The sequence below is a fragment of the Aspergillus tanneri genome, assembly GCF_003426965.1.
Source record: "Aspergillus tanneri strain NIH1004 chromosome Unknown AapTan_2_pilon_pilon_pilon, whole genome shotgun sequence".
NCBI classification, from domain to species: Eukaryota; Fungi; Ascomycota; class Eurotiomycetes; order Eurotiales; family Aspergillaceae; genus Aspergillus; species Aspergillus tanneri.
In genome coordinates this window covers 2,969,585-2,987,719 of record NW_022984629.1, presented here as the reverse complement: position 1 = coordinate 2,987,719, position 18,135 = coordinate 2,969,585, and the positions used below count along the sequence as shown (strand labels likewise).

Here is an 18,135-nt window from a genome sequence, read left to right as displayed (position 1 = left end):
GCGGCGTCATCCCGCACCAGCCACACATCACGTGCCCGCTTAGACGCCGCAACCCACAGCAGAAAAAATTAACCCTAGTCCCACAACGAACATCCAAATTGACCCGGGTCCATCTTCAATCCTCACGTCGACAACCGTACGCTACGACACGAAGCCGCCCACCATGGTATGTTGCATGCGGTCGCTGCATGGCCCTGTTTGAATTTTTGTGTGTTTTTTTTGGTTTTTTTTTTTTGGTTTTTCAGTACGGAGAGAATTCAGATACTGATGATGTTTCTTTTCGTTGGTAGTCGACATCCAAGGTCAAGGCTGGTCAGCTCTGGGGAAAGAACAAGGATGATCTCTCCAAGCAGTTGGAGGAGTTGAAGACCGAGCTGAGCCAGCTCCGTGTCCAGAAGATCGCTGGCGGCGCTTCGTCCAAGACTCAGAGAATGTGCGTTTCACCCTTGCTACATCAACCCATGAATATCTGCGCCGGGAGTGGAGGAACAATTGGATATGCGATATAAAAGAAAGAAGAACTACGGGAAAAGAAAGAAGACGACCGGATGCTTTTTAATTTCTACGAAACGACTATACCGAACAAATACTGATAGATATACAGCCACGACGTTCGCAAGTCGATCGCTCGCATTCTCACCGTCATCAACGCCAACCAGCGCGCTCAGCTTCGTCTGTTCTACAAGAACAAGAAGTATCTCCCTCTTGACCTCCGGCCCAAGCTCACCCGCGATCTGCGCCGCCGCCTCACCAAGCACGAGGCCACCGTGAAGACGGAGCGCAAGAGGAAGCAGCAGATCCACTTCCCCCAGCGGAAGTACGCTATCAAGGTATGAATTAGAAGCCAATATCAGCGTATCCACCAATAATCGGTAATAAGGAAAAGTAAAAGACGGCGCTGATCGTTTCACAGGCTTAAATGAAGACGGGGTCTTGTCTGGATCTGGATGGAGTTAAACGGGAACGGGGTACGCCGTTATAAAGATGACGGGTTGACCTAACCTGACCTTAGGGGTCAGGTTCATCAAAATCGTTTCTTAAAATTGATTATGTATCTTAGAAGAAGATGCAGGTCGATCTAAATGAAGGCTTTATTTGAATGATCATGACTTGTTTGCACCGTCAGTGTCTAGGAACTATGGGTTTGGTGTATACTTTTCCTGGTACCTGGACACTGCATAGTTCTACAGTATTTACATACTCTGCGGAGTGCAGCTGTGGAATCTATATGAAAATGCCCACTTAACCTTCTACTTTGTTCCGTATTAAAATCCTCAGCGGACCCTGATTTAGGTATCCTGTTACATCGTACCCCCTTAACACAGTAAAATTACTCTGGAAAAAAAGAGTCATTGATATCATATACCTCATTCAGCACCACGACCACCAGGGTCGAACATCCCCTACTGCTACCCATCTACCGATGAACATCTGACTCTAGAGCCCAACCTCCCCCACAAATACAATACCGCACATAACCCAATTTATACATCATGCGGAAGGAAAGCAGCGGACGAGGCGGATACGTACCACACAAGACCTCGCAGCAGCGAACACATCGCCTACGGACCTGTCCCTTGGACGGGGCACCGAAGCCGGTGGATTTCCCAGGGAGATGTTCCTGGTGCTGCTGATGATGATCCGAGCCATTGGGTGGCAAAACGGGCGCTCGTACCGGCATCTTCTTAATGATATCGACGTCTCGAGCCCTGCGATAGCACTCAGCGCGACGATCGGTGCCGAGTCCTAACCAGCTATAATCGGCCGTGTAGATGGCCATGCGGTCAATTTCAGGTTTCAGCGCCGGCACGGTCTCGCGGAGGATCGTCACGACGGCGGAAATGAGGACGGGGGAGATGCGAGCGTTGACGAGTAACTCCCTTTCCGGGCCGGGACGCTCCGTGTCCCCGAACCCGGCACCGTGGTAAACATGTCTGACTGCCGTGTCCACGCCGGTGATGAATTTCTGGTAGACGTCTATTCGCACCGGAGAGGCGTCTAGAGTCTGGCAGACTTCAGCGTAGTAGACGCGGGCGTCGCCGGTGACAGGGGCGGCGGCGTAACCGGCGTAGATTCCTTGGAGTCCGCGACAGATGAAACGGAGGAAAGCGCGGGACATGCTGGATAGGAGGATGACGAGGGGGAGGGAGTTTGTGGATTTTACTGAAGTTGTGAGTGTCCCCGAACTCCAGGTATAAATAATAGAACTTACGTTTCTGAGCAAACGCCTCTTGGTCAGAGAACACGGTTTCAAACTCGTCTGATAGATCGAGCAGTTCGTTCAGAATATAATTCAGGAAATCCAGGGCCCATTTCGTATTTCCGAGTAAAATGCGCAAAGCGTCTAGTTTTAGATCATGTTATCAGTAGCTGAAAGACAGATGGGTTATTAGGTTCATACCGGCATCTGGAGGTTCTGTTTGAATTCCCTTGTTGAATTGGAGAAACAAGGCATATAGTACGGAAGCATGGCGGAGTTGAAGAATAGTCCAGGGAACATTGGATGCAAAGCTTCGTGCCTTGTATTTATCCTTGAATCCCAAGGCAGCCTGTATGCTGAGGCAACGAGGAAGATACTGATGGCTCATAAGTTTATCATTTTCCTGGGTAAAATTGCAATTGACAGCCAGCGCGCGATATACTTCGTTGATAAACGTCGCTTGATCGTCTTGTAGAAAGGTTAGACTAGGCGCATTGCCAACAGGAAAGAGCAGGACCTACCAGGCGACACTTGGCGTCTTAGAATCATCAGTATATCGTCTGTATTGAGCTCGCTCCCACAGCCACGGCAAAAGGCTAGCGTCAAAGAGGCGATGGCGGCGGATAGTTTATCTAGCAAATCAATTAGATGAATTGTTATCCCACACGAACAATCTCATTGCATACTTTCATCCGGAAGCCCGTCTTCCGCCCCGTATGAATGCTCCATGACTCGAAGTTGCACTTGTCCGTCGCTGTCCAGCATCATGGCCACGCAGCCACTGGGCGAAAAATCAACATGAAGCCCTATTATGAAATGTCAGCTCTATACCGACTAATAAGTGTCGAGGGATGGCACCTGGAGAATCGGGCGGGTAGCGAAAACCCCCCTGAACCAGACTCGTTATTGTATTCGTGTCATCCAGTCCATTGATAATAGTCATTGTCTTTGGGTCATAAAAGGCAATGGAACTGTCATCATAGACAACGGCAAGGACATTTCCGAACTCCGTCTGATCTATCGATATAATGTATCGATCGCACTGGATATCATCCAGTCGACACAGCACCGTCCTTGGCTACGTCGGAGTCAGTGAGGGGCTTCTGGGGGGGTCCACATTCACATACTTTAATCTGTGGATTATTCTTCTCCGAAGTCACTTCATCAAACTTCGGGTGCAATTTTGGGGGGGCCGAATCCAATTGCCATCGAACGATAACACTGGAGGGGTTCTGTTGAGAGTGGTCGGCCACAGCATGGGGAGGTATGGAGAAAACAGCAACGATCCAAGGATTCATCGTCATCCCAGCGGAATTGTCGTGCGCCGCTAAAAAGATATCCAAATGGGTCAGGCAATACAAGGAGTTTGTGGATGGAGGGAGCGCCCCAGAATTTGGTCCTGCCCACCGGGTCGTGCACGGTATACTGTAGGACGTTTCGACTTTTGCGTGCATGAAACGAAAACTGGGGACCGGGAACTGATTCGGCGCTAGCTTCAGCTGACTCGGGTCCCATTGTGACGGAGTCCAGTTGATCTGCACCCGGTAGAAGCAAAAGTTCTGGCATGCCGAATAAGTAGCGACGAGAATGCCGCCCTGAACGGCCCCTATGGCCGCATGGGTCAGCTGTCGGTCCGAGTAGGTGGCGTTCTTCAATTCCGCAGAAATCTCGGCCCATCGACCATCCGGGTTCTGATACAGAAGTCGAATCATGCCCGATCTGGTGATACAGACCAGGGCTGCTTTCCCGGCTGGATGTAGTGGGCCGATGGGGCGGCGTCGAAAGGGTGAATAAGCCCAACGACCTTGGACCTTGGCCGCTTGGTTGAAAGCATGCACCTTGTCAATAGATTAGTACCATGGGGTGAGAACACCGGCACGGCTGGAGAACTAACCGAGCGCTGCACATTCAGCCACATCATTCCGACAATCTGGGCTCCATCGTCAACCGGATCAAACGCCGCTTGCCGCTGCCCAGCCAGACTATTCAGAGCAATCGCGATGTTATAAATCGAGACGCGGCCGGACGCATCGACCACGGCCAATTCCGAACCGACCTCGTTCCAGGACAGATGGGCTAGGGGATGACCACCATGGGCTTCGGTGACGGGAATCAGAGGCGTCTCATCGCTGAGAATCCACTTGCCATCCGACGGACGGCACTCCAAGTGACGGAGATTCACCCGCAATGAATCCGGGGTGATATAAGCGATGCACCCCTGCCTTGACCAGGCAATCTTCCTGACCAATGTCAACTCGAATCTTATCAGAAGCTCGATGTATATAAATCTCTAGGCTTACTGGCAGCACCCTAGTAATCTCAATTCATCCAGACGCTGAGCAAGCCCTTTGGTGGAGGCGGGCGGTGGCAGACCCAACTCGAGTGAGGTGGGTTCCCCAAACAATTCGTCCACGTTGAGACCGTCCTCCATCATCATGGGCATGTTTGGAGGGAGGGATGATCTATTAAATCGTAGTACTCTTCCTTTCCTTGCTAGGGTCCAAACGCAACGGTGGACAATGGCGCACACGCGGCGAAGTCCAAACGATCTCAATCAACCACAGAAGCCATCCGGGACCCTCCTCCTGGGATCGACTCGACATACAATAACTTTAACAGCTAGTACCTTCCACCATCTCGCCGTTTTCCTTCCGGAGAGTTTGGTCCCGTGAAGGGGCTGAGTCAGCGTCATGTGAGGTCAGGTGCGACCCGTATCCCGGACAACGGATCAGCCAATCAGGAGACCGTGTAGTACTTCAAAGAAGCACTGTGATAGAGAGTACATTGGCCGACAGACAAGGTTGTATGTATATCCTGTAAGGTAGAGATGGTCTTGATCAAGCGGACATACGATGTATGAACCAATCCACTGCGATTCGAGATGGAGAAGGGGCCAAAGGAGCAAGAGTGGAAACCCTCCGGTCCCTGCGCAGGGCATCCACCGACGTAGGAGGGAGATGACCGTGAATGACTAACTGCGTGGATGTTGAATAGGAAGGAATGGGAGATTCTAACATGGGATAGAGCTTCGGATTGAACTGCAGGACTCAGTTGGATATAATCAATATTTGATCAATTGTATAACTCCTGCATACTGCTATGGGAGAGGACAAGACAGATGATCGATCAGGCCAATCAGGTCCAAGCTAGAAAGAATCCAGCAGGCTGTCTGTTTCTGGTTCCGTTTCAGCTGCTTCTGATAACTCTGGACGGACGATGGGAAATGAGATATTCTCGGATGGGTTGATCAATATCTATCTATCTGTCTCCTGCTACTATATACCAAGTTACTAGTTACTACGGAGTTACTCCCTCCTAGCTTCCTAGCCTACTAGGTATAGTCACTCCATACCAACTTCTCCGGGGAATTCCCGTGGGTCAAAATAAACACAACACAACGGTTACAAGCGAGAGAGAACCAGAGTAGAATCTGATCCCCTTGACCTCATCACTCTCCAGCTTCTCTCTCCACTTTTTCGTTTTCTTTTCTCCTTCCTCCCACAACCAGACCATTCGAAAAAATATTTCAGGAGAAAAGAACAGGAAAGGAAAAAAGAGCAAAAAAAAAAAAAGGTCCGATTCAATTGAGCCCCATGATTGTCGCTCGCGTGTGATATCCAGCTCCTTTCGGCGAAAGCTCTTCTCTTCTTCCTCTCTTTCTCTCTCCTCTTTTCTCCTTTTCCACACCACATCACCACTACCTACCTTCCCCCTCCCCATACTCCTCCTCTTCCTCCTCCTTCTAGTCCTCTCGTCATGGAAGATGATTACTCGGATGTATCAGAGCTGAGCTCTCCACCGGCATCACCGTCACCACCTCCTGGGTTCTATCCCTCGCCGCCTCCGTCTCAGGACACGGACGAGTCGGGCGTTGGCCAAGACCACAGTGTGCCGCCCGCCAGGAAGAAGCGTCGGGTGGCCGCCCCCAAAGAACGCCGGACGCAGCATCTCCATCTGTCTAGTCTCTCTCTTTCCCACGCCTGCCAACAGCCCCAGATCGATTTGCTCACCAAGACGATTCGGCGTCACCGCAAAATCGTCGTCATTGCGGGTGCGGGTATCTCCACTTCGGCTGGCAGTATGTGTTCTTTTTTATTGAAAAACCAAAAAAATATCTACGTTCACTTTTACATTTATAATTAAAAGAATTTACATGAACTAACTTTCTTCTTAAGTTCCCGATTTTCGGTCCACCGATGGCCTGTTCAAATCCCTGCAGAAGAAACACAACCTCAAAACATCCGGAAAATTGCTCTTCGATGCCGCCGTCTACCAGGATGAAACGTTAACCGCCTCCTTCCAAGATATGGTCCGGTCGCTCTCCGAGGAGGCGGCCAACACCTCCCCCACGGCTTTTCACCACATGCTCGCTCGCCTCGGTCAGGAGGGTCGGCTCACCCGCCTCTACACGCAGAACATTGACGGCATCGAGACCTCCATGCCTCCATTGGCCACCCAGATCCCCTTGAACGTCAAAGCACCGTGGCCCCGTACCATCCAGCTGCACGGAAGCCTCGACAAGATGGTGTGTCAGAAGTGTCGCCATCTACGGGACTTTGATCGCGTCATGTTCGACCGTCCCGATGCGCCCGAATGTCCCGAATGCTCGGTGAACAATCAACTCCGCATGCAGACCGGCCAACGCAGTCATGGGGTGGGGAAGATGCGACCGCGTATCGTGCTCTACAACGAACACAACCCGGACGAGGAGGCCATCACCTCCGTCATGAATGCCGACATCCGCTCCCGCCCCGACGCGCTCATCGTGGTGGGCACTAGCTTGAAGATTCCGGGGGTGCGCCGTCTGGTCAAAAGCCTCTGCTCGGTGATCCGCAGCCGCCGGAACGGCGTCACGATGTGGATCAATAACGAGCCCCCGGTCGGGAAGGATTTCGAAGATTGCTGGGATCTCATGGTTACGGGCGACTGTGAAGATGTCGCCCGTCTAGCCGCCCTGAAACGGTGGGATGACCAGTCGGGAGACGTGTTTGACGAGTGCAATGCGTCGGAGGTGGACCGGGTGAAGAGGGAGCAGGAAATATCGATTGTCATCTCGACGCCGAGGAAGAAGCAGAAGACCACGGCGGGCTTCCTCACGCCGTCGTCCAGTCAGGACGAAGATATCAAGAAGTCGCAACTCCCGACCGACGTGCTTCCGAACCCGGCGAGCCGTGGACCGAAACTACAGGACGTGCTCAAAGGAAGTAAGCCAACTATGGCGAAGAAGGGCGGCGCAAAAGGAAAGGCAGTGCCGCGGAAGCGCATCAAGAAGGACCAGCCGACCACCAACTCCAAGATCACCACCTTCAGCAAAGTCACCAAGGCGCAGAAAGTCGGCGCCGACGCGGACAAGTCGGCCAAGCTGGAAAAAGAAGACTTCAAGCCCATGCATCCGCTACCCCCGGGGGCGGCGCGCAACAATGGACCGATGTTTCCCAACCTAGTCCAGAAAGGGGACGCCACGCCAGGCAGCGATCAGTGGCGTCAGCCCGAGACGATTTCTCCTAAGTCCGTGCCACATGGTATGAGTGAACTATTAAACCAACCGGCATGAGCGTCAGATTTAACTGGATGACATTGTTAGTTTATCTTCTTCTCGGTGGTACATTTTTGCTCTTTTTCTTTGTATCTTTCTCCTCTGTGGGACTGCCTCAAACGGAGTCAGACATTTGAATTGTCAAGATACCAGCGATAGACTACGCTTGTTGAATTGGCGTTTGGAATAATCGGAACGATGGAGGCATGGATGGTCCACTTTGCCCACAATGTTGTTACCAGGGCTTTATGCTGTCGAGGAATTGCCGGGAGCATCCCATCGGGACTTGTACATGTATGATGGAACCATGACTGTGGATGCATTGCATGGTTGGCGTTAGGGTGGCGTTTTGTTATGGGATAGGCATACACTAAAGCCATGTTAATCAATACTACATTTACTCTACATTTAATTCCACGAATGACTTGTATATGTCCACATAATAAGTGCATAATAAGTGCTCAGGATCGTCAATTCATACAACTCTATAAACTGAACCATATGCCTCAGTTAAGATAGACCCAAATCCCCTCTCAACTGCGATCCCGGTCCAGCGTCATCATCACTTTCTGTTTCATCGCCCGCGGCATCCGGATCCATCGTACGTTTCACCCTGTCGTCACGATCCAAATCCTCTACGCGATCACCATCCTCCTCACCATCCTCGTCCTCTTCATCCCCTTCCTCATCGTCCTCCTCCTCTTCTACCTCCGTCTCATTCTCATCCACCTTCTCTCCTTCCTCCAGTGGCTCATCCTGCGTCTCGTCCCCATCATCTCCATCCGCCGGGACACTTTCCGTCTCACCACCAGTTTTGACCCTCTTCACAACGCGTCCCTGCTCCTCCCTCTTCCCCTCTACCCCATCTCCAGTCCCAGTCCCAGTCCCAGTCCCAGAGGCATCTTTCTTCCCCCTCCTCTTCCCGGCCTTCAACTCCATGAACACATCCAACTCCTTCTCCAATCGCGGCCGAAAACCCTCCATTTCCAACTCGGAAAGCGCATCCAGAACATCTGACGGCGCGACGGTTCGTTTAAGGGTTGCTTCGTTAGCACTGTTCAATTAGTATCTTCAACCTATAACAGAGAAATAAAAGAGGGGAGAATACTGAGACGATAAATACGACACAAATACCGTCGCAGCCTTTTGAATCGCCAGCACCGCGTCTTTCTGTATCGATGTGTTCGGGGGGAGGACGGATTTCGCTAGCCGGAGGGTGAGAGAGCGGGGGAGGAGATAGTCCTATATTTATTGTTAGGTTATTCCATTGGTATATTATATACAAATGTAGGAGGTGGTAAGGATGCTACCTCGATGCTCACACCCTCCGCACGAGCTTTCAGCTGCTGCTCTGTTGCTTGGATATTTTGCGACTGAGACTGTGACTGCGACTGCGACTGCGACTGCATCTCTGTCTGAGCCGGAGCCTGTACCTGCACCTGAGGCGACGGATCTTGTTCAGCTGCAGTAGAGGCAGATTTCCGCGGCATGTTGGCGCCCTATGTATGGATTGGGATATCGACTCGTAAGAAAAGATAATTATTTAATCAGACAATGGTATTATTTAATTGAATTAATTAGTTAAATTAATGAAGTGAGGATAAGACGGACGGCTTTGGATTCGTGGACTGATTGATCGAATGAAAGCGAAAATTCAAGTGGATGAGAACTGAACGCGACGCGATGGTGCGTGCTTTACCTATTTGGTGGCTATGATGGTAAGCTTCCATCCTTCTGGTAGGACCCAATCAATTATAACCAAACAATGCTTTAAGGATAACTACAGCTATTTATAAATAACTATGGCAACAGCAAGATAATGTTATTTACTCTACCTAAAAAACAGACAGACATATAGATTCAAGTACGAAAAAATTGACAAGAGTGGGATTCGAACCCACGCCATCTTACGATGAGTAGGAAACTCATTGAGTTATCCGTTAAGGTGAACCTTAACCTACCGCCTTGGACCGCTCGGCCATCTTGCCGGTTGATTTGAAACGCTAACCAGTTTTTATCAACAAGACCCAGGACAAACGAGTTTATTTATTGTACTTCATATTTCCGTCAACCTGTCTATTGCCCTAGATGGATTTATTTCTAATTCTGTTTTGTGATGCATTTCTTGAGGTAATTGTGCAGGTCTAAGGAGATATTATAGTGTTTAAGTGTTTTAGTTCTCTCATAGACCTTGTTCATATGTGAAAGGGTATATAAATTTGGAAGTTGTCTTGGATGGGCTGCGCCTCGGTCTTGTAAGACAGCTTGCTTATAGTGTCGATTTACTGATATCAAAATATACGCTCTTCGGGTCCGGTGATATTCGGTAGTGCAATGTATCTTGCAGAGTTTATTCGATTCTTGTGGTATGATATCATTGTATGGTCCCCAGGAAAGGGAGATATGAGAGGATATTATAAGCATACAGTATTATAGCCAGGCACGATCCTCTTTTGAGACTTGTCTACTTAAGGGAGATATCTTTCAGGCCCCATATTCCCATGCTCTTTTGTGTCTAGTTAGATCAGAATTGGTAGCGCCAATTTCACTGTTGCTCTGTGGCTTCAGGATCCATCCTATCTGGGAGAACACATGGCTAGCACGGGGTTAGTCTTGCAAAAATCAAAAATGCCATCCTGGCAACTATGGACTTGCAATTGTGGGCTGGATATAGCTATCTGTGTGGTTTCAGGAGCGGAGGAGAATGTAGAGAAGACTGCTCTGTGATTAACCATATGAGGTATGTATTGTGCATGTTTGTAAGTTAACTGGTGAATACCAGTATTTTTTATTTCCAGTTCCTAGGTATGTTAAACAGAGATTTCATCCTATATGCTACTCTGGCGGGTCTAAGCATTAACTATTTCCACGGTCTACATGCTGTATCTAAGCTATGTCATTTTTATACAGTGCTACGAAAGGTGGATTGCCTACAACCGCCCTAGTATAACTCTTGGGTGACCTTTACTAATATTGTTGACTGTGAATTGACACTGTTTATGTATCTAGCTTGGGCATGTGCATACGATGAAATTTGGTAGAGATATTACAATCTAAAGCCAGCCTACATGAGTTTCTCCAGCAACAAAATAGTTCGCTATCCTATACGTCGCACTTATGCCCTTCTGAGTGCGATGTCTGCTAAAAGTAGATTATATGCCTCGTCAATAGTGGTTCTTAGAATCTATACCTGGCTGACCAGTTTCTTATCGGCTACAGTGCCCAGCACCTACATTATAACCAAATGTCCGTCCTAGGTATCAATCTTTGGTCTACTTGAATTAGCATAAATTTAAAGAGTTTTTCAATCACTGGCAAGATGGCCGAGCGGTCCAAGGCGGTAGGTTAAGGTTCACCTTAACGGATAACTCCACGAGTTTCCTACTCATCGTAAGATGGCGTGGGTTCGAATCCCACTCTTGTCATTCTTTTTGGCTGTTTTTGTAAGCCGTGGATGTTATTTACTACTTTTAACACCCCCTCTCCCACGGGACCTTACAGGATATGTTTCTACCTTTATTTAGCACGTGCGTGTAAAAATATTATTTGGGAAATGACTTGCTCTATGATATGGAATTACCATTTTTTGCATACCCGCAAACTCGCAGCAAATAATTCTTTGATATTACAATTGTCTGACCAAGAGACTAAATATTATGTCCAAGACATAATTTAACCACGAAGATAGCTACCCGTGGATGATTCTCTGCTGCTTAGTTTGCACACAGCATACCTAGTTAGAAGTGCTGGGCAACCCCCTATAAAGATCTCGTGAATATCACTCATATCACTTACTACCATCTTAGACAAATAAAGTCCACACAACTAGTCCAAAGTTCAGCCTGAACTAGAGAATGGCCGAGATGTCAGTTCAGTCACTGAAGCAGTTTATCCCGTGGCTTTTCCCCTTCATAATAGCTTCCACGGCCGGTTTCCCTTCTTCTAATCAACCCGGGCTTAAATATATCTCCTTGTGGCCTTCGTTTCTTCCTCAACTTTAACAAGCCTTTGAAGGCTTGCTAGTAAGTATCATAGTAAGTATCCAAGTATTCGTATACATGGACGAACCATAGCAGATGCTTTGTTGAAACCCCTGGCTTCCATGAATTACTATTACGGTTCACCAAGAGTCCACGTTTTAGTAGTCGAATGTTCTTTACCAACACGCAGCATCACAACTACTTCATCCATCCTTGCTTACATAAATCGTAGGATGGAGACTGTCAGAATACTACAAGAATTATTGAGCCTAGGGCAAGTACCCTTAGTGCAGTGGAATTTTTTTTTGACACCACATTCGGACTATGAGAAGTCAGAGCCGGCCGAATGACCTGGGAAGGGAGCGAAATTACTCCCCATAGCTATCGGGTCAGCAAGGAAACACATTCAGGCTCACTACAATCAACTCACCTGCGAAATAGATCGACATCAAATGCAGGGCCTTCGAAGAGGGTGAAGGTGTTGAATACCATGCGATTTCTGGGACTTTCGTGGGATTCAACCGTCGGCGCGAGTTTGAACGATCCTTGCCTTGCCCAGAGTTACGCACTTCAAGGGCCGTGATTACCTTATCATCGAGCTCAAAGGAATACCACATGAGACAATGAGTAGAATGGTGTATGACGTCGTGAGGGGTCAATACCTTGCGCTTGGGATCCCCCAATACTCGCCGATGGCTACGGATGGGGAGAGACAATATATGACCGGCGAATCGTCTAAAGAGCTGGATGAAAGCTGGATCTAAATGGGCCGCGCTTGCCGATTATCCATTGTCAGGACATCAGAAGAATTAACTAGCCTATCTAGGGCCAGTGCCCTTTTGAGTGCAGTGGAATTTTATCGATATCAACCTATGGTGTTGAAATCGGGGTCACCGGGTCGCATAATCAGCTGCGAAACGACGCTAGAATCTGGCCCGAGACCGCAAATGGCCATACTCGAATTGTCCTGCTAGTGCTCGTGAGCCTCAATGACAAAAACATCACCGCAGGCAGCGGACAGCGGCGTCTGTGTATCAGTCGCTCAGTCGCAGTGCGTCCAGCATAATTTCCATCAGCTATTCGGGTCCCGGACAAATAAGCGTGACCGGTGTACCGCTCATGCTTCCGGTATCGTTGATTTTTGACCCGATTCCTATTCTTCCGCGCAGAGTGGACGCGAATACCCAGTTCTCGGTTGGCCAACAGGTGCCTAAGGAGTTGGAGACGATTTCTTTAATTTCTGGATACGCCTGAGTCCAGACAATTCTCTGGCTGGGGCCACTCGCAATCTCTTCTCTGGACCCCTCTCCCTCCGCATTTAACAAGTGGCTTAAGTACAACTGAGGGGACGGGAAACCTGTTTCCACACCCCGTGGTCGTTCGTACTTGCTGTTGTATGAGTAGGAATATACGCAGTCTGATTCAAGCTTCTAAAGGGCTTTCTATATGCTGATTCTAGTTAGTTGATACCCATCTAAGCAGAGATAAATGTACCCCTAGAACCACAGCCAATAATGCTGGTCATACCCAAGAATAACGAAACAGTATACACAAATTTGTAGGATATGGACATGGAAATAGGATAAGATGGTACTCGCTGAAAATGTTCCCAGCATCATGTAGCACTTTTCAACATACCTTCCTCATCAAGGCAAGATGGCCGAGCGGTCCAAGGCGGTAGGTTAAGGTTCACCTTAACGGATAACTCAATGAGTTTCCTACTCATCGTAAGATGGCGTGGGTTCGAATCCCACTCTTGTCATATTTTTGCTTAGTTCTTGTGTATATGTTTGTATATATACTATGCGCTGACTTACTTTCCTCTCACTTTTTCGCTCCCTCGAATTGAATTGGAGAGGGGTGATGTTGGACTGGTGTCTCTGTCTTGCTCATTGATGATCTTATGTTTTGTTTAGCTTGTAATGTAGATAGTGTCTTAGCAATGGAGAGGGCATTTTGTATAACTAGTGCTTTTATACCCTCGAGTTAGGATCTGTCTTAGTTATGTATATATTAGAGTTGGCGGTGTTTTGTATAGACAAAGTCGAGATTTTAGCAGCCAGTCAATTCTTCATTAGAGCTACCCAAGGACAAGATAAATGCTACAATCAGTTGACCATATCCGCAGCTATGTACAGCATAGTATAGCCCCATAATCTACATCTAGTCGTGATCGATTATCATCATCTATAGCATTTTACCTAACAGAAACCAGGCAACGCCTTTTTGGTATCCACAGCAGAAAAAAAAAAAGAACGACATCAAACCAGACTATTCCGCCATTTCCTCGTCATCATTTCCCCAGAGCCCTTCGATCTTGAACTCCTTGGCCCACTCCGTGACAATCTGTCTCGTGTCCACGCCGGGGCCGACCTCCGCGCCGGACGCAGCCTCTACCGTGGTCACCACTGGCAACACAGGAGCATTGACCCATCCCTGGATGCGTCCGTCTCTCCAGTCGTTGATCACGGTCATGGCCGCGGCTTCGATGTTCGGCACGCCGCCTTTGCCTAGACGACCGCGCTTGCGGGCAACGTGGATGAGAAAATCATGGGTTTGATCCCCATCGGTTGAGAGGAGGGCGGGGATGTTGTAGAGCTGCTGGACCTTCGAGAGAAGTCCCTCTGAGTGGGACAGCCGTTGGAGCAGGAGTTTCACGGCGGGGATGGGGTCTTCGATCTGCTTCGGTGGGATAGCGTTAAGCAGGACGAGACGTGCGTGCTCATTTTGCTTCTTGCCCTTCCTGTTGCCGCTCTTTTCGCCCGCGTTCGGGAAAACAATACCCGGCGAATCAATCAGCTTGAGCTTGTTGTCCAACTTCACCTCTCTCAGGTTGGTGGTGACTCCGGCCTCGGCGCCAGTCGGGCAGGCGTTGCTCGATCCCTTGTTGAGTCGGGCCGTGAGAGCATTGATGACTGATGACTTGCCGACGTTCGGGTAGCCGATCACACCGACGGAAACCGATCGCTTCAATTGCTTGCTTTGAGCGTAGGATTTGAGGGCCCGGAAGAGCGTCTCCGACGTGCCCTTGACGGTTAATTGCTTGTGATCGAAACTGTGTGCGTTGCCGGTGCCGTTGGATGCCTTGAGGGGTAGCGTCGGGAAGTATCTTCGCAGGTGGATCAACCAACCCTTCAGCACTGGCGGAGGAACAAGATCGATCTTGTTGAGGATAAGTATCAACCGCTTGGACCCTGACGATGCGGCCATGACTTCTCGCTCTACGTCCTTGGAACGGGTACCCTCGGGGTCACGAGCATCGAGCACGTATAGAACCACATCGGCAGCGTCGACAACCTGCTTGAACACCTTGTCGAATTGGCGTCGAGAGCTCTCTTTCGAATGAGGCTGTGAGACAAGCTGAGGCACAGTCGAATCGTCCAACTCCGCACCACCATCTTCCTCATCTTCATCCATATCCATGTCATCATCGTCATCCTCGTCCATATGATCTTCTTCATCCTCGTCATCATCCTCGTACTCGGCAGCCCTTGCACGCGCAGACGCAAGCAGGGCAGCCATGGGGTTCAAGTCACCGCCATCTTCACTCATATCCTCGTCTAACACGTCATCGACGTCGACAACGTGCTGACTGTTGGCGTTGGGTATCACGTCTCCTGCTGCTGCTTGCTCCTTCTGAACGGCCCGACGAGCACGAGCTTCATCACGAATACGCTGCTGCTCTTCCGCCTTCATTCGTCTCTTTTCTTCGATTTCGTGAAGGATCTTGTCCTTGTGAGGGAACAGATTCGGGATACCCGGGTCTTTCTTGAGCTTAGAACGCCATGTGGGATCCTGACAGAATGTAAGTCGACTTGCATCCCAAGAAATCCAACATCCAACATAGGAAAGAGAAGATGGAGACAGAAGAAATACCTTCTTCGCAAGCTTTTTCTGTTTCCGTTGCTTGGCCGCAGAGGCCTTTTCGATCTTATGTCGTAGTCGGACCGGAGTCCGCTTGGAGAACTTGCCTGATAGGTATCAATCAGTAACGCTCAATCTCATATTCCCAGATCTGATATATATCAGTAGACTCATACCTAATTTGACCATCTTGATTAAACACAATTGAAAATAAAAGGGATGGCCAAAAATGATCGAGGCAGTCAACACTCGGAGATCGTCGAACAATTTTGTGCAAACTTGAGTCCGCCAAGATTTCATCCGCGCTAAGATAACCGGACTAATGGTGGTACCGATCTCCGATATCCCGGCGGATTTCGCGATGGCTTCATTGTTGAATGTTCAGTCTGATTACCAATTGTTCGTTGTTGTCATTTGTTCTTTCATATACATAATTAAGCTTTTACTTTTTTGGGCTTGTTCTCTCTTTTTTTTTTGCGTTTTATTATCTCTCTTTTTTTTTCTAGACTAGACAACTACAACCATGACTATATCACAAACTTCCTTCTCTGCCCCGTCGCAGGTCATCTCGTTCGATGGTCTTCTTTCAGACTTTGACGGGACCATCATCGACTCGACTAATGGTGGGTTGTTTATTGTTTCTATTTAGCGACACGAACAATAGCTAATGAGCATGAGTTATCCTTAAATAGCGATTGTAAAACACTGGCATAAGTTCGTCCCGCCCTTAGAAACCAACCTCCACCCCGCTGGTTGAAACACACTACGGTCCTAACGGTTTTCCTCAGAATCGGAGCGGAATTAGGTGTTGATCCAGAGACTATCCTGGCCACGTCGCATGGGCGTCGAAGCATTGACACATTGGCCCTGTACGACCCGAAGAAGGCCAATTGGGAATGTAGGTCGTCGATGCGATTGTGGTCTCATCTCATCTCCCACAAGATCTTGATATAGGATGCTACTCGGGGTAAATGAGCTATTTCTGACGATTTTGTGGTGTTTAGATGTCAGTTACATTGAGGGCCAACTTCCTAAAGAATACGGATCTGATGCTGTTGAGATCCCCGGTGCGAGGTGCCTCCTTTCGGCGCTGGATGATGCCCGGGCACGCTGGGGCGTGGTGACATCGGGCACGCGCGCATTGCTTGATGGCTGGATGGAGGTCCTGAACCTCACACATCCGAAGGTCCTCGTTGTCGCGGAGGATGTTGAACTGGGTAAGCCTGATCCACGATGCTATCTACTGGGGCGTGCGCGATTGGGGTTGGAGAATTCCTTGTCCCTAGTGGTTCTGGAAGATGCACCGTCCGGGATTCGCGCTGGCAAAGCAGCCGGGTTTAAGGTGATTGCGCTAGCCACTACCCACTCGCTGGTCCAGCTTCAGGAGGCTGGGGCGGACTGGATTGTGGAGGATCTGAGAAGTGTCTCTGTCAAGGGCGTTGTCGATGGCCAGATCCAGCTCGAGATTCGGAATGCGTATCAATAAATGGAAGTTAGGGATATGTTTTCTATGAACTTTGATTCCAATAGACTACGGGAGTTCTTAACGTCTCATTTCCTCTTTCTGTTACTTAGATGGAGCTCCATCAGTTCATAGAAAAATAACAAGTCCCTGGAGCTTGTGGAAGCTTTGCTTAGATGATATGACATGTATATGGAGTATGCCGTGTGTGCGAGGAGAAGTGCCTTGCATGGCGCTAATGTGGAAGCGGATGCGAGAACTGGCTAGTATTTATTTGTTCTTAAAGATCCTCATCGAGCTACCCGTGGCCACCGTAATGCGCATACTTGGGACTGAACTAATGGATGAAGGACCGTGGACAGGGCTGGCTCACCGAGCTTAGACGACGGTCGGTAGCACCTAGTACAGAAGAGGGATTGCCGATTATAGTACACCGGTACCCAAGATATAAGAAGAGGATCCATAATTGAACTTTACTTGCTGGCGGTGTAAACCCATGCGGTAATGCACATGGGGGGCATTCTTCTTATGGAGATCTGGCTTGAAGTTTCTCTATGCCCGTAAGTCCCAGTGGGCCGCCTCTACACCGAGACGTTAGCCGAGGAGATCACCGCTTTCTCGTTGTATGATAAGTCTCATAAACCGACGAATGTCGGTATCCCAGGAGCAACATATCATAGAACGGTTAATCTTTAGAGATAATCGCGGGAGTGTTAGATCTCCTGGCAGGCTCACCGACAACTCGGAGAGCATCCTGCATCCTCGACCGACAGTAACGATAACCGAGGGAGAAGGGGGTGACAAAGAGAAAGAAACAGGTTGGTTGCATGCAGGCATGTGTCTGCGGCATGCAGCTTGAAGACTAAGGTGGCAATTGTGTTTGGATCGATAGGGCCATGCTTTCCGCATCTCTAGCAACCCAGACAAACGAATTGTGCTACATTGTCCAGCCTCAGGGCGCCGCCGTTCGGAGCACGCGAAGATTCCTTTAGCCCAATGGCTATCACCTCGTTGACCGAAGGGGGCGATCGGGTTCTGGAAAACGGATGTGTCGACTAAAGCTCCAGCAGGAGATCCCGACGCGGCTGGATCG

At 49.2% G+C, this 18,135-nt stretch overlaps 7 protein-coding genes and 3 non-coding genes across 10 annotated transcripts; 5 read left to right on the top strand and 5 right to left on the bottom strand.

The window, feature by feature from the left end:
- Nucleotides 1-163: 163 nt before the first annotated feature.
- Nucleotides 164-919, top strand: RPL35 (60S ribosomal protein uL29; the record flags this gene model as incomplete). The annotated part of the gene is made up of 4 exons (XM_033565674.1): nt 164-166; nt 291-433; nt 605-830; nt 914-919. 4 exons carry the CDS (start codon nt 164-166, stop codon nt 917-919), a joined length of 378 nt encoding a protein of 125 aa, XP_033431431.1.
- A 34-nt stretch (nt 920-953) lies between these two features.
- Nucleotides 954-4,634, bottom strand: SIN4 (mediator of RNA polymerase II transcription subunit 16; the record flags this gene model as incomplete). The annotated part of the gene is made up of 10 exons (XM_033565673.1): nt 954-997; nt 1,531-2,163; nt 2,213-2,344; nt 2,402-2,659; nt 2,722-2,832; nt 2,887-3,006; nt 3,059-3,278; nt 3,328-4,038; nt 4,095-4,440; nt 4,501-4,634. 10 exons carry the CDS (start codon nt 4,632-4,634, stop codon nt 954-956), a joined length of 2,709 nt encoding a protein of 902 aa, XP_033431430.1.
- Nucleotides 4,635-5,956: 1,322 nt separating this feature from the next.
- Nucleotides 5,957-7,754, top strand: ATNIH1004_000972 (putative SIR2 family histone deacetylase (Hst4); the record flags this gene model as incomplete). Its single annotated transcript, XM_033565672.1, has 2 exons — nt 5,957-6,278; nt 6,376-7,754. The coding sequence occupies 2 exons, from the start codon at nt 5,957-5,959 to the stop codon at nt 7,752-7,754; spliced, it is 1,701 nt and encodes a 566-aa protein (XP_033431429.1).
- A 492-nt stretch (nt 7,755-8,246) lies between these two features.
- cbfA (putative CBF/NF-Y family transcription factor) lies at nt 8,247-9,226 on the bottom strand (the record flags this gene model as incomplete). Its single annotated transcript, XM_033565671.1, has 3 exons — nt 8,247-8,790; nt 8,845-8,978; nt 9,047-9,226. The coding sequence occupies 3 exons, from the start codon at nt 9,224-9,226 to the stop codon at nt 8,247-8,249; spliced, it is 858 nt and encodes a 285-aa protein (XP_033431428.1).
- Nucleotides 9,227-9,612: 386 nt separating this feature from the next.
- Nucleotides 9,613-9,724, bottom strand: ATNIH1004_000970. Its single transcript has one exon. It is a non-coding gene; the product is annotated as a tRNA-Leu (tRNA).
- Nucleotides 9,725-11,049: 1,325 nt separating this feature from the next.
- Nucleotides 11,050-11,161, top strand: ATNIH1004_000969. The gene has a single exon. It is a non-coding gene; the product is annotated as a tRNA-Leu (tRNA).
- Nucleotides 11,162-12,038: 877 nt separating this feature from the next.
- On the bottom strand, nt 12,039-12,671 carry ATNIH1004_000968 (uncharacterized protein; the record flags this gene model as incomplete). The annotated part of the gene is made up of 3 exons (XM_033565670.1): nt 12,039-12,097; nt 12,147-12,476; nt 12,587-12,671. 3 exons carry the CDS (start codon nt 12,669-12,671, stop codon nt 12,039-12,041), a joined length of 474 nt encoding a protein of 157 aa, XP_033431427.1.
- Nucleotides 12,672-13,366: 695 nt separating this feature from the next.
- Nucleotides 13,367-13,478, top strand: ATNIH1004_000967. The gene has a single exon. It is a non-coding gene; the product is annotated as a tRNA-Leu (tRNA).
- Nucleotides 13,479-13,987: 509 nt separating this feature from the next.
- On the bottom strand, nt 13,988-15,769 carry ATNIH1004_000966 (putative GTP binding protein; the record flags this gene model as incomplete). The annotated part of the gene is made up of 3 exons (XM_033565669.1): nt 13,988-15,511; nt 15,593-15,687; nt 15,757-15,769. The coding sequence occupies 3 exons, from the start codon at nt 15,767-15,769 to the stop codon at nt 13,988-13,990; spliced, it is 1,632 nt and encodes a 543-aa protein (XP_033431426.1).
- Nucleotides 15,770-16,103: 334 nt separating this feature from the next.
- On the top strand, nt 16,104-17,066 carry ATNIH1004_000965 (HAD family hydrolase; the record flags this gene model as incomplete). The annotated part of the gene is made up of 4 exons (XM_033565668.1): nt 16,104-16,203; nt 16,273-16,294; nt 16,369-16,478; nt 16,585-17,066. 4 exons carry the CDS (start codon nt 16,104-16,106, stop codon nt 17,064-17,066), a joined length of 714 nt encoding a protein of 237 aa, XP_033431425.1.
- Nucleotides 17,067-18,135: the final 1,069 nt, after the last annotated feature.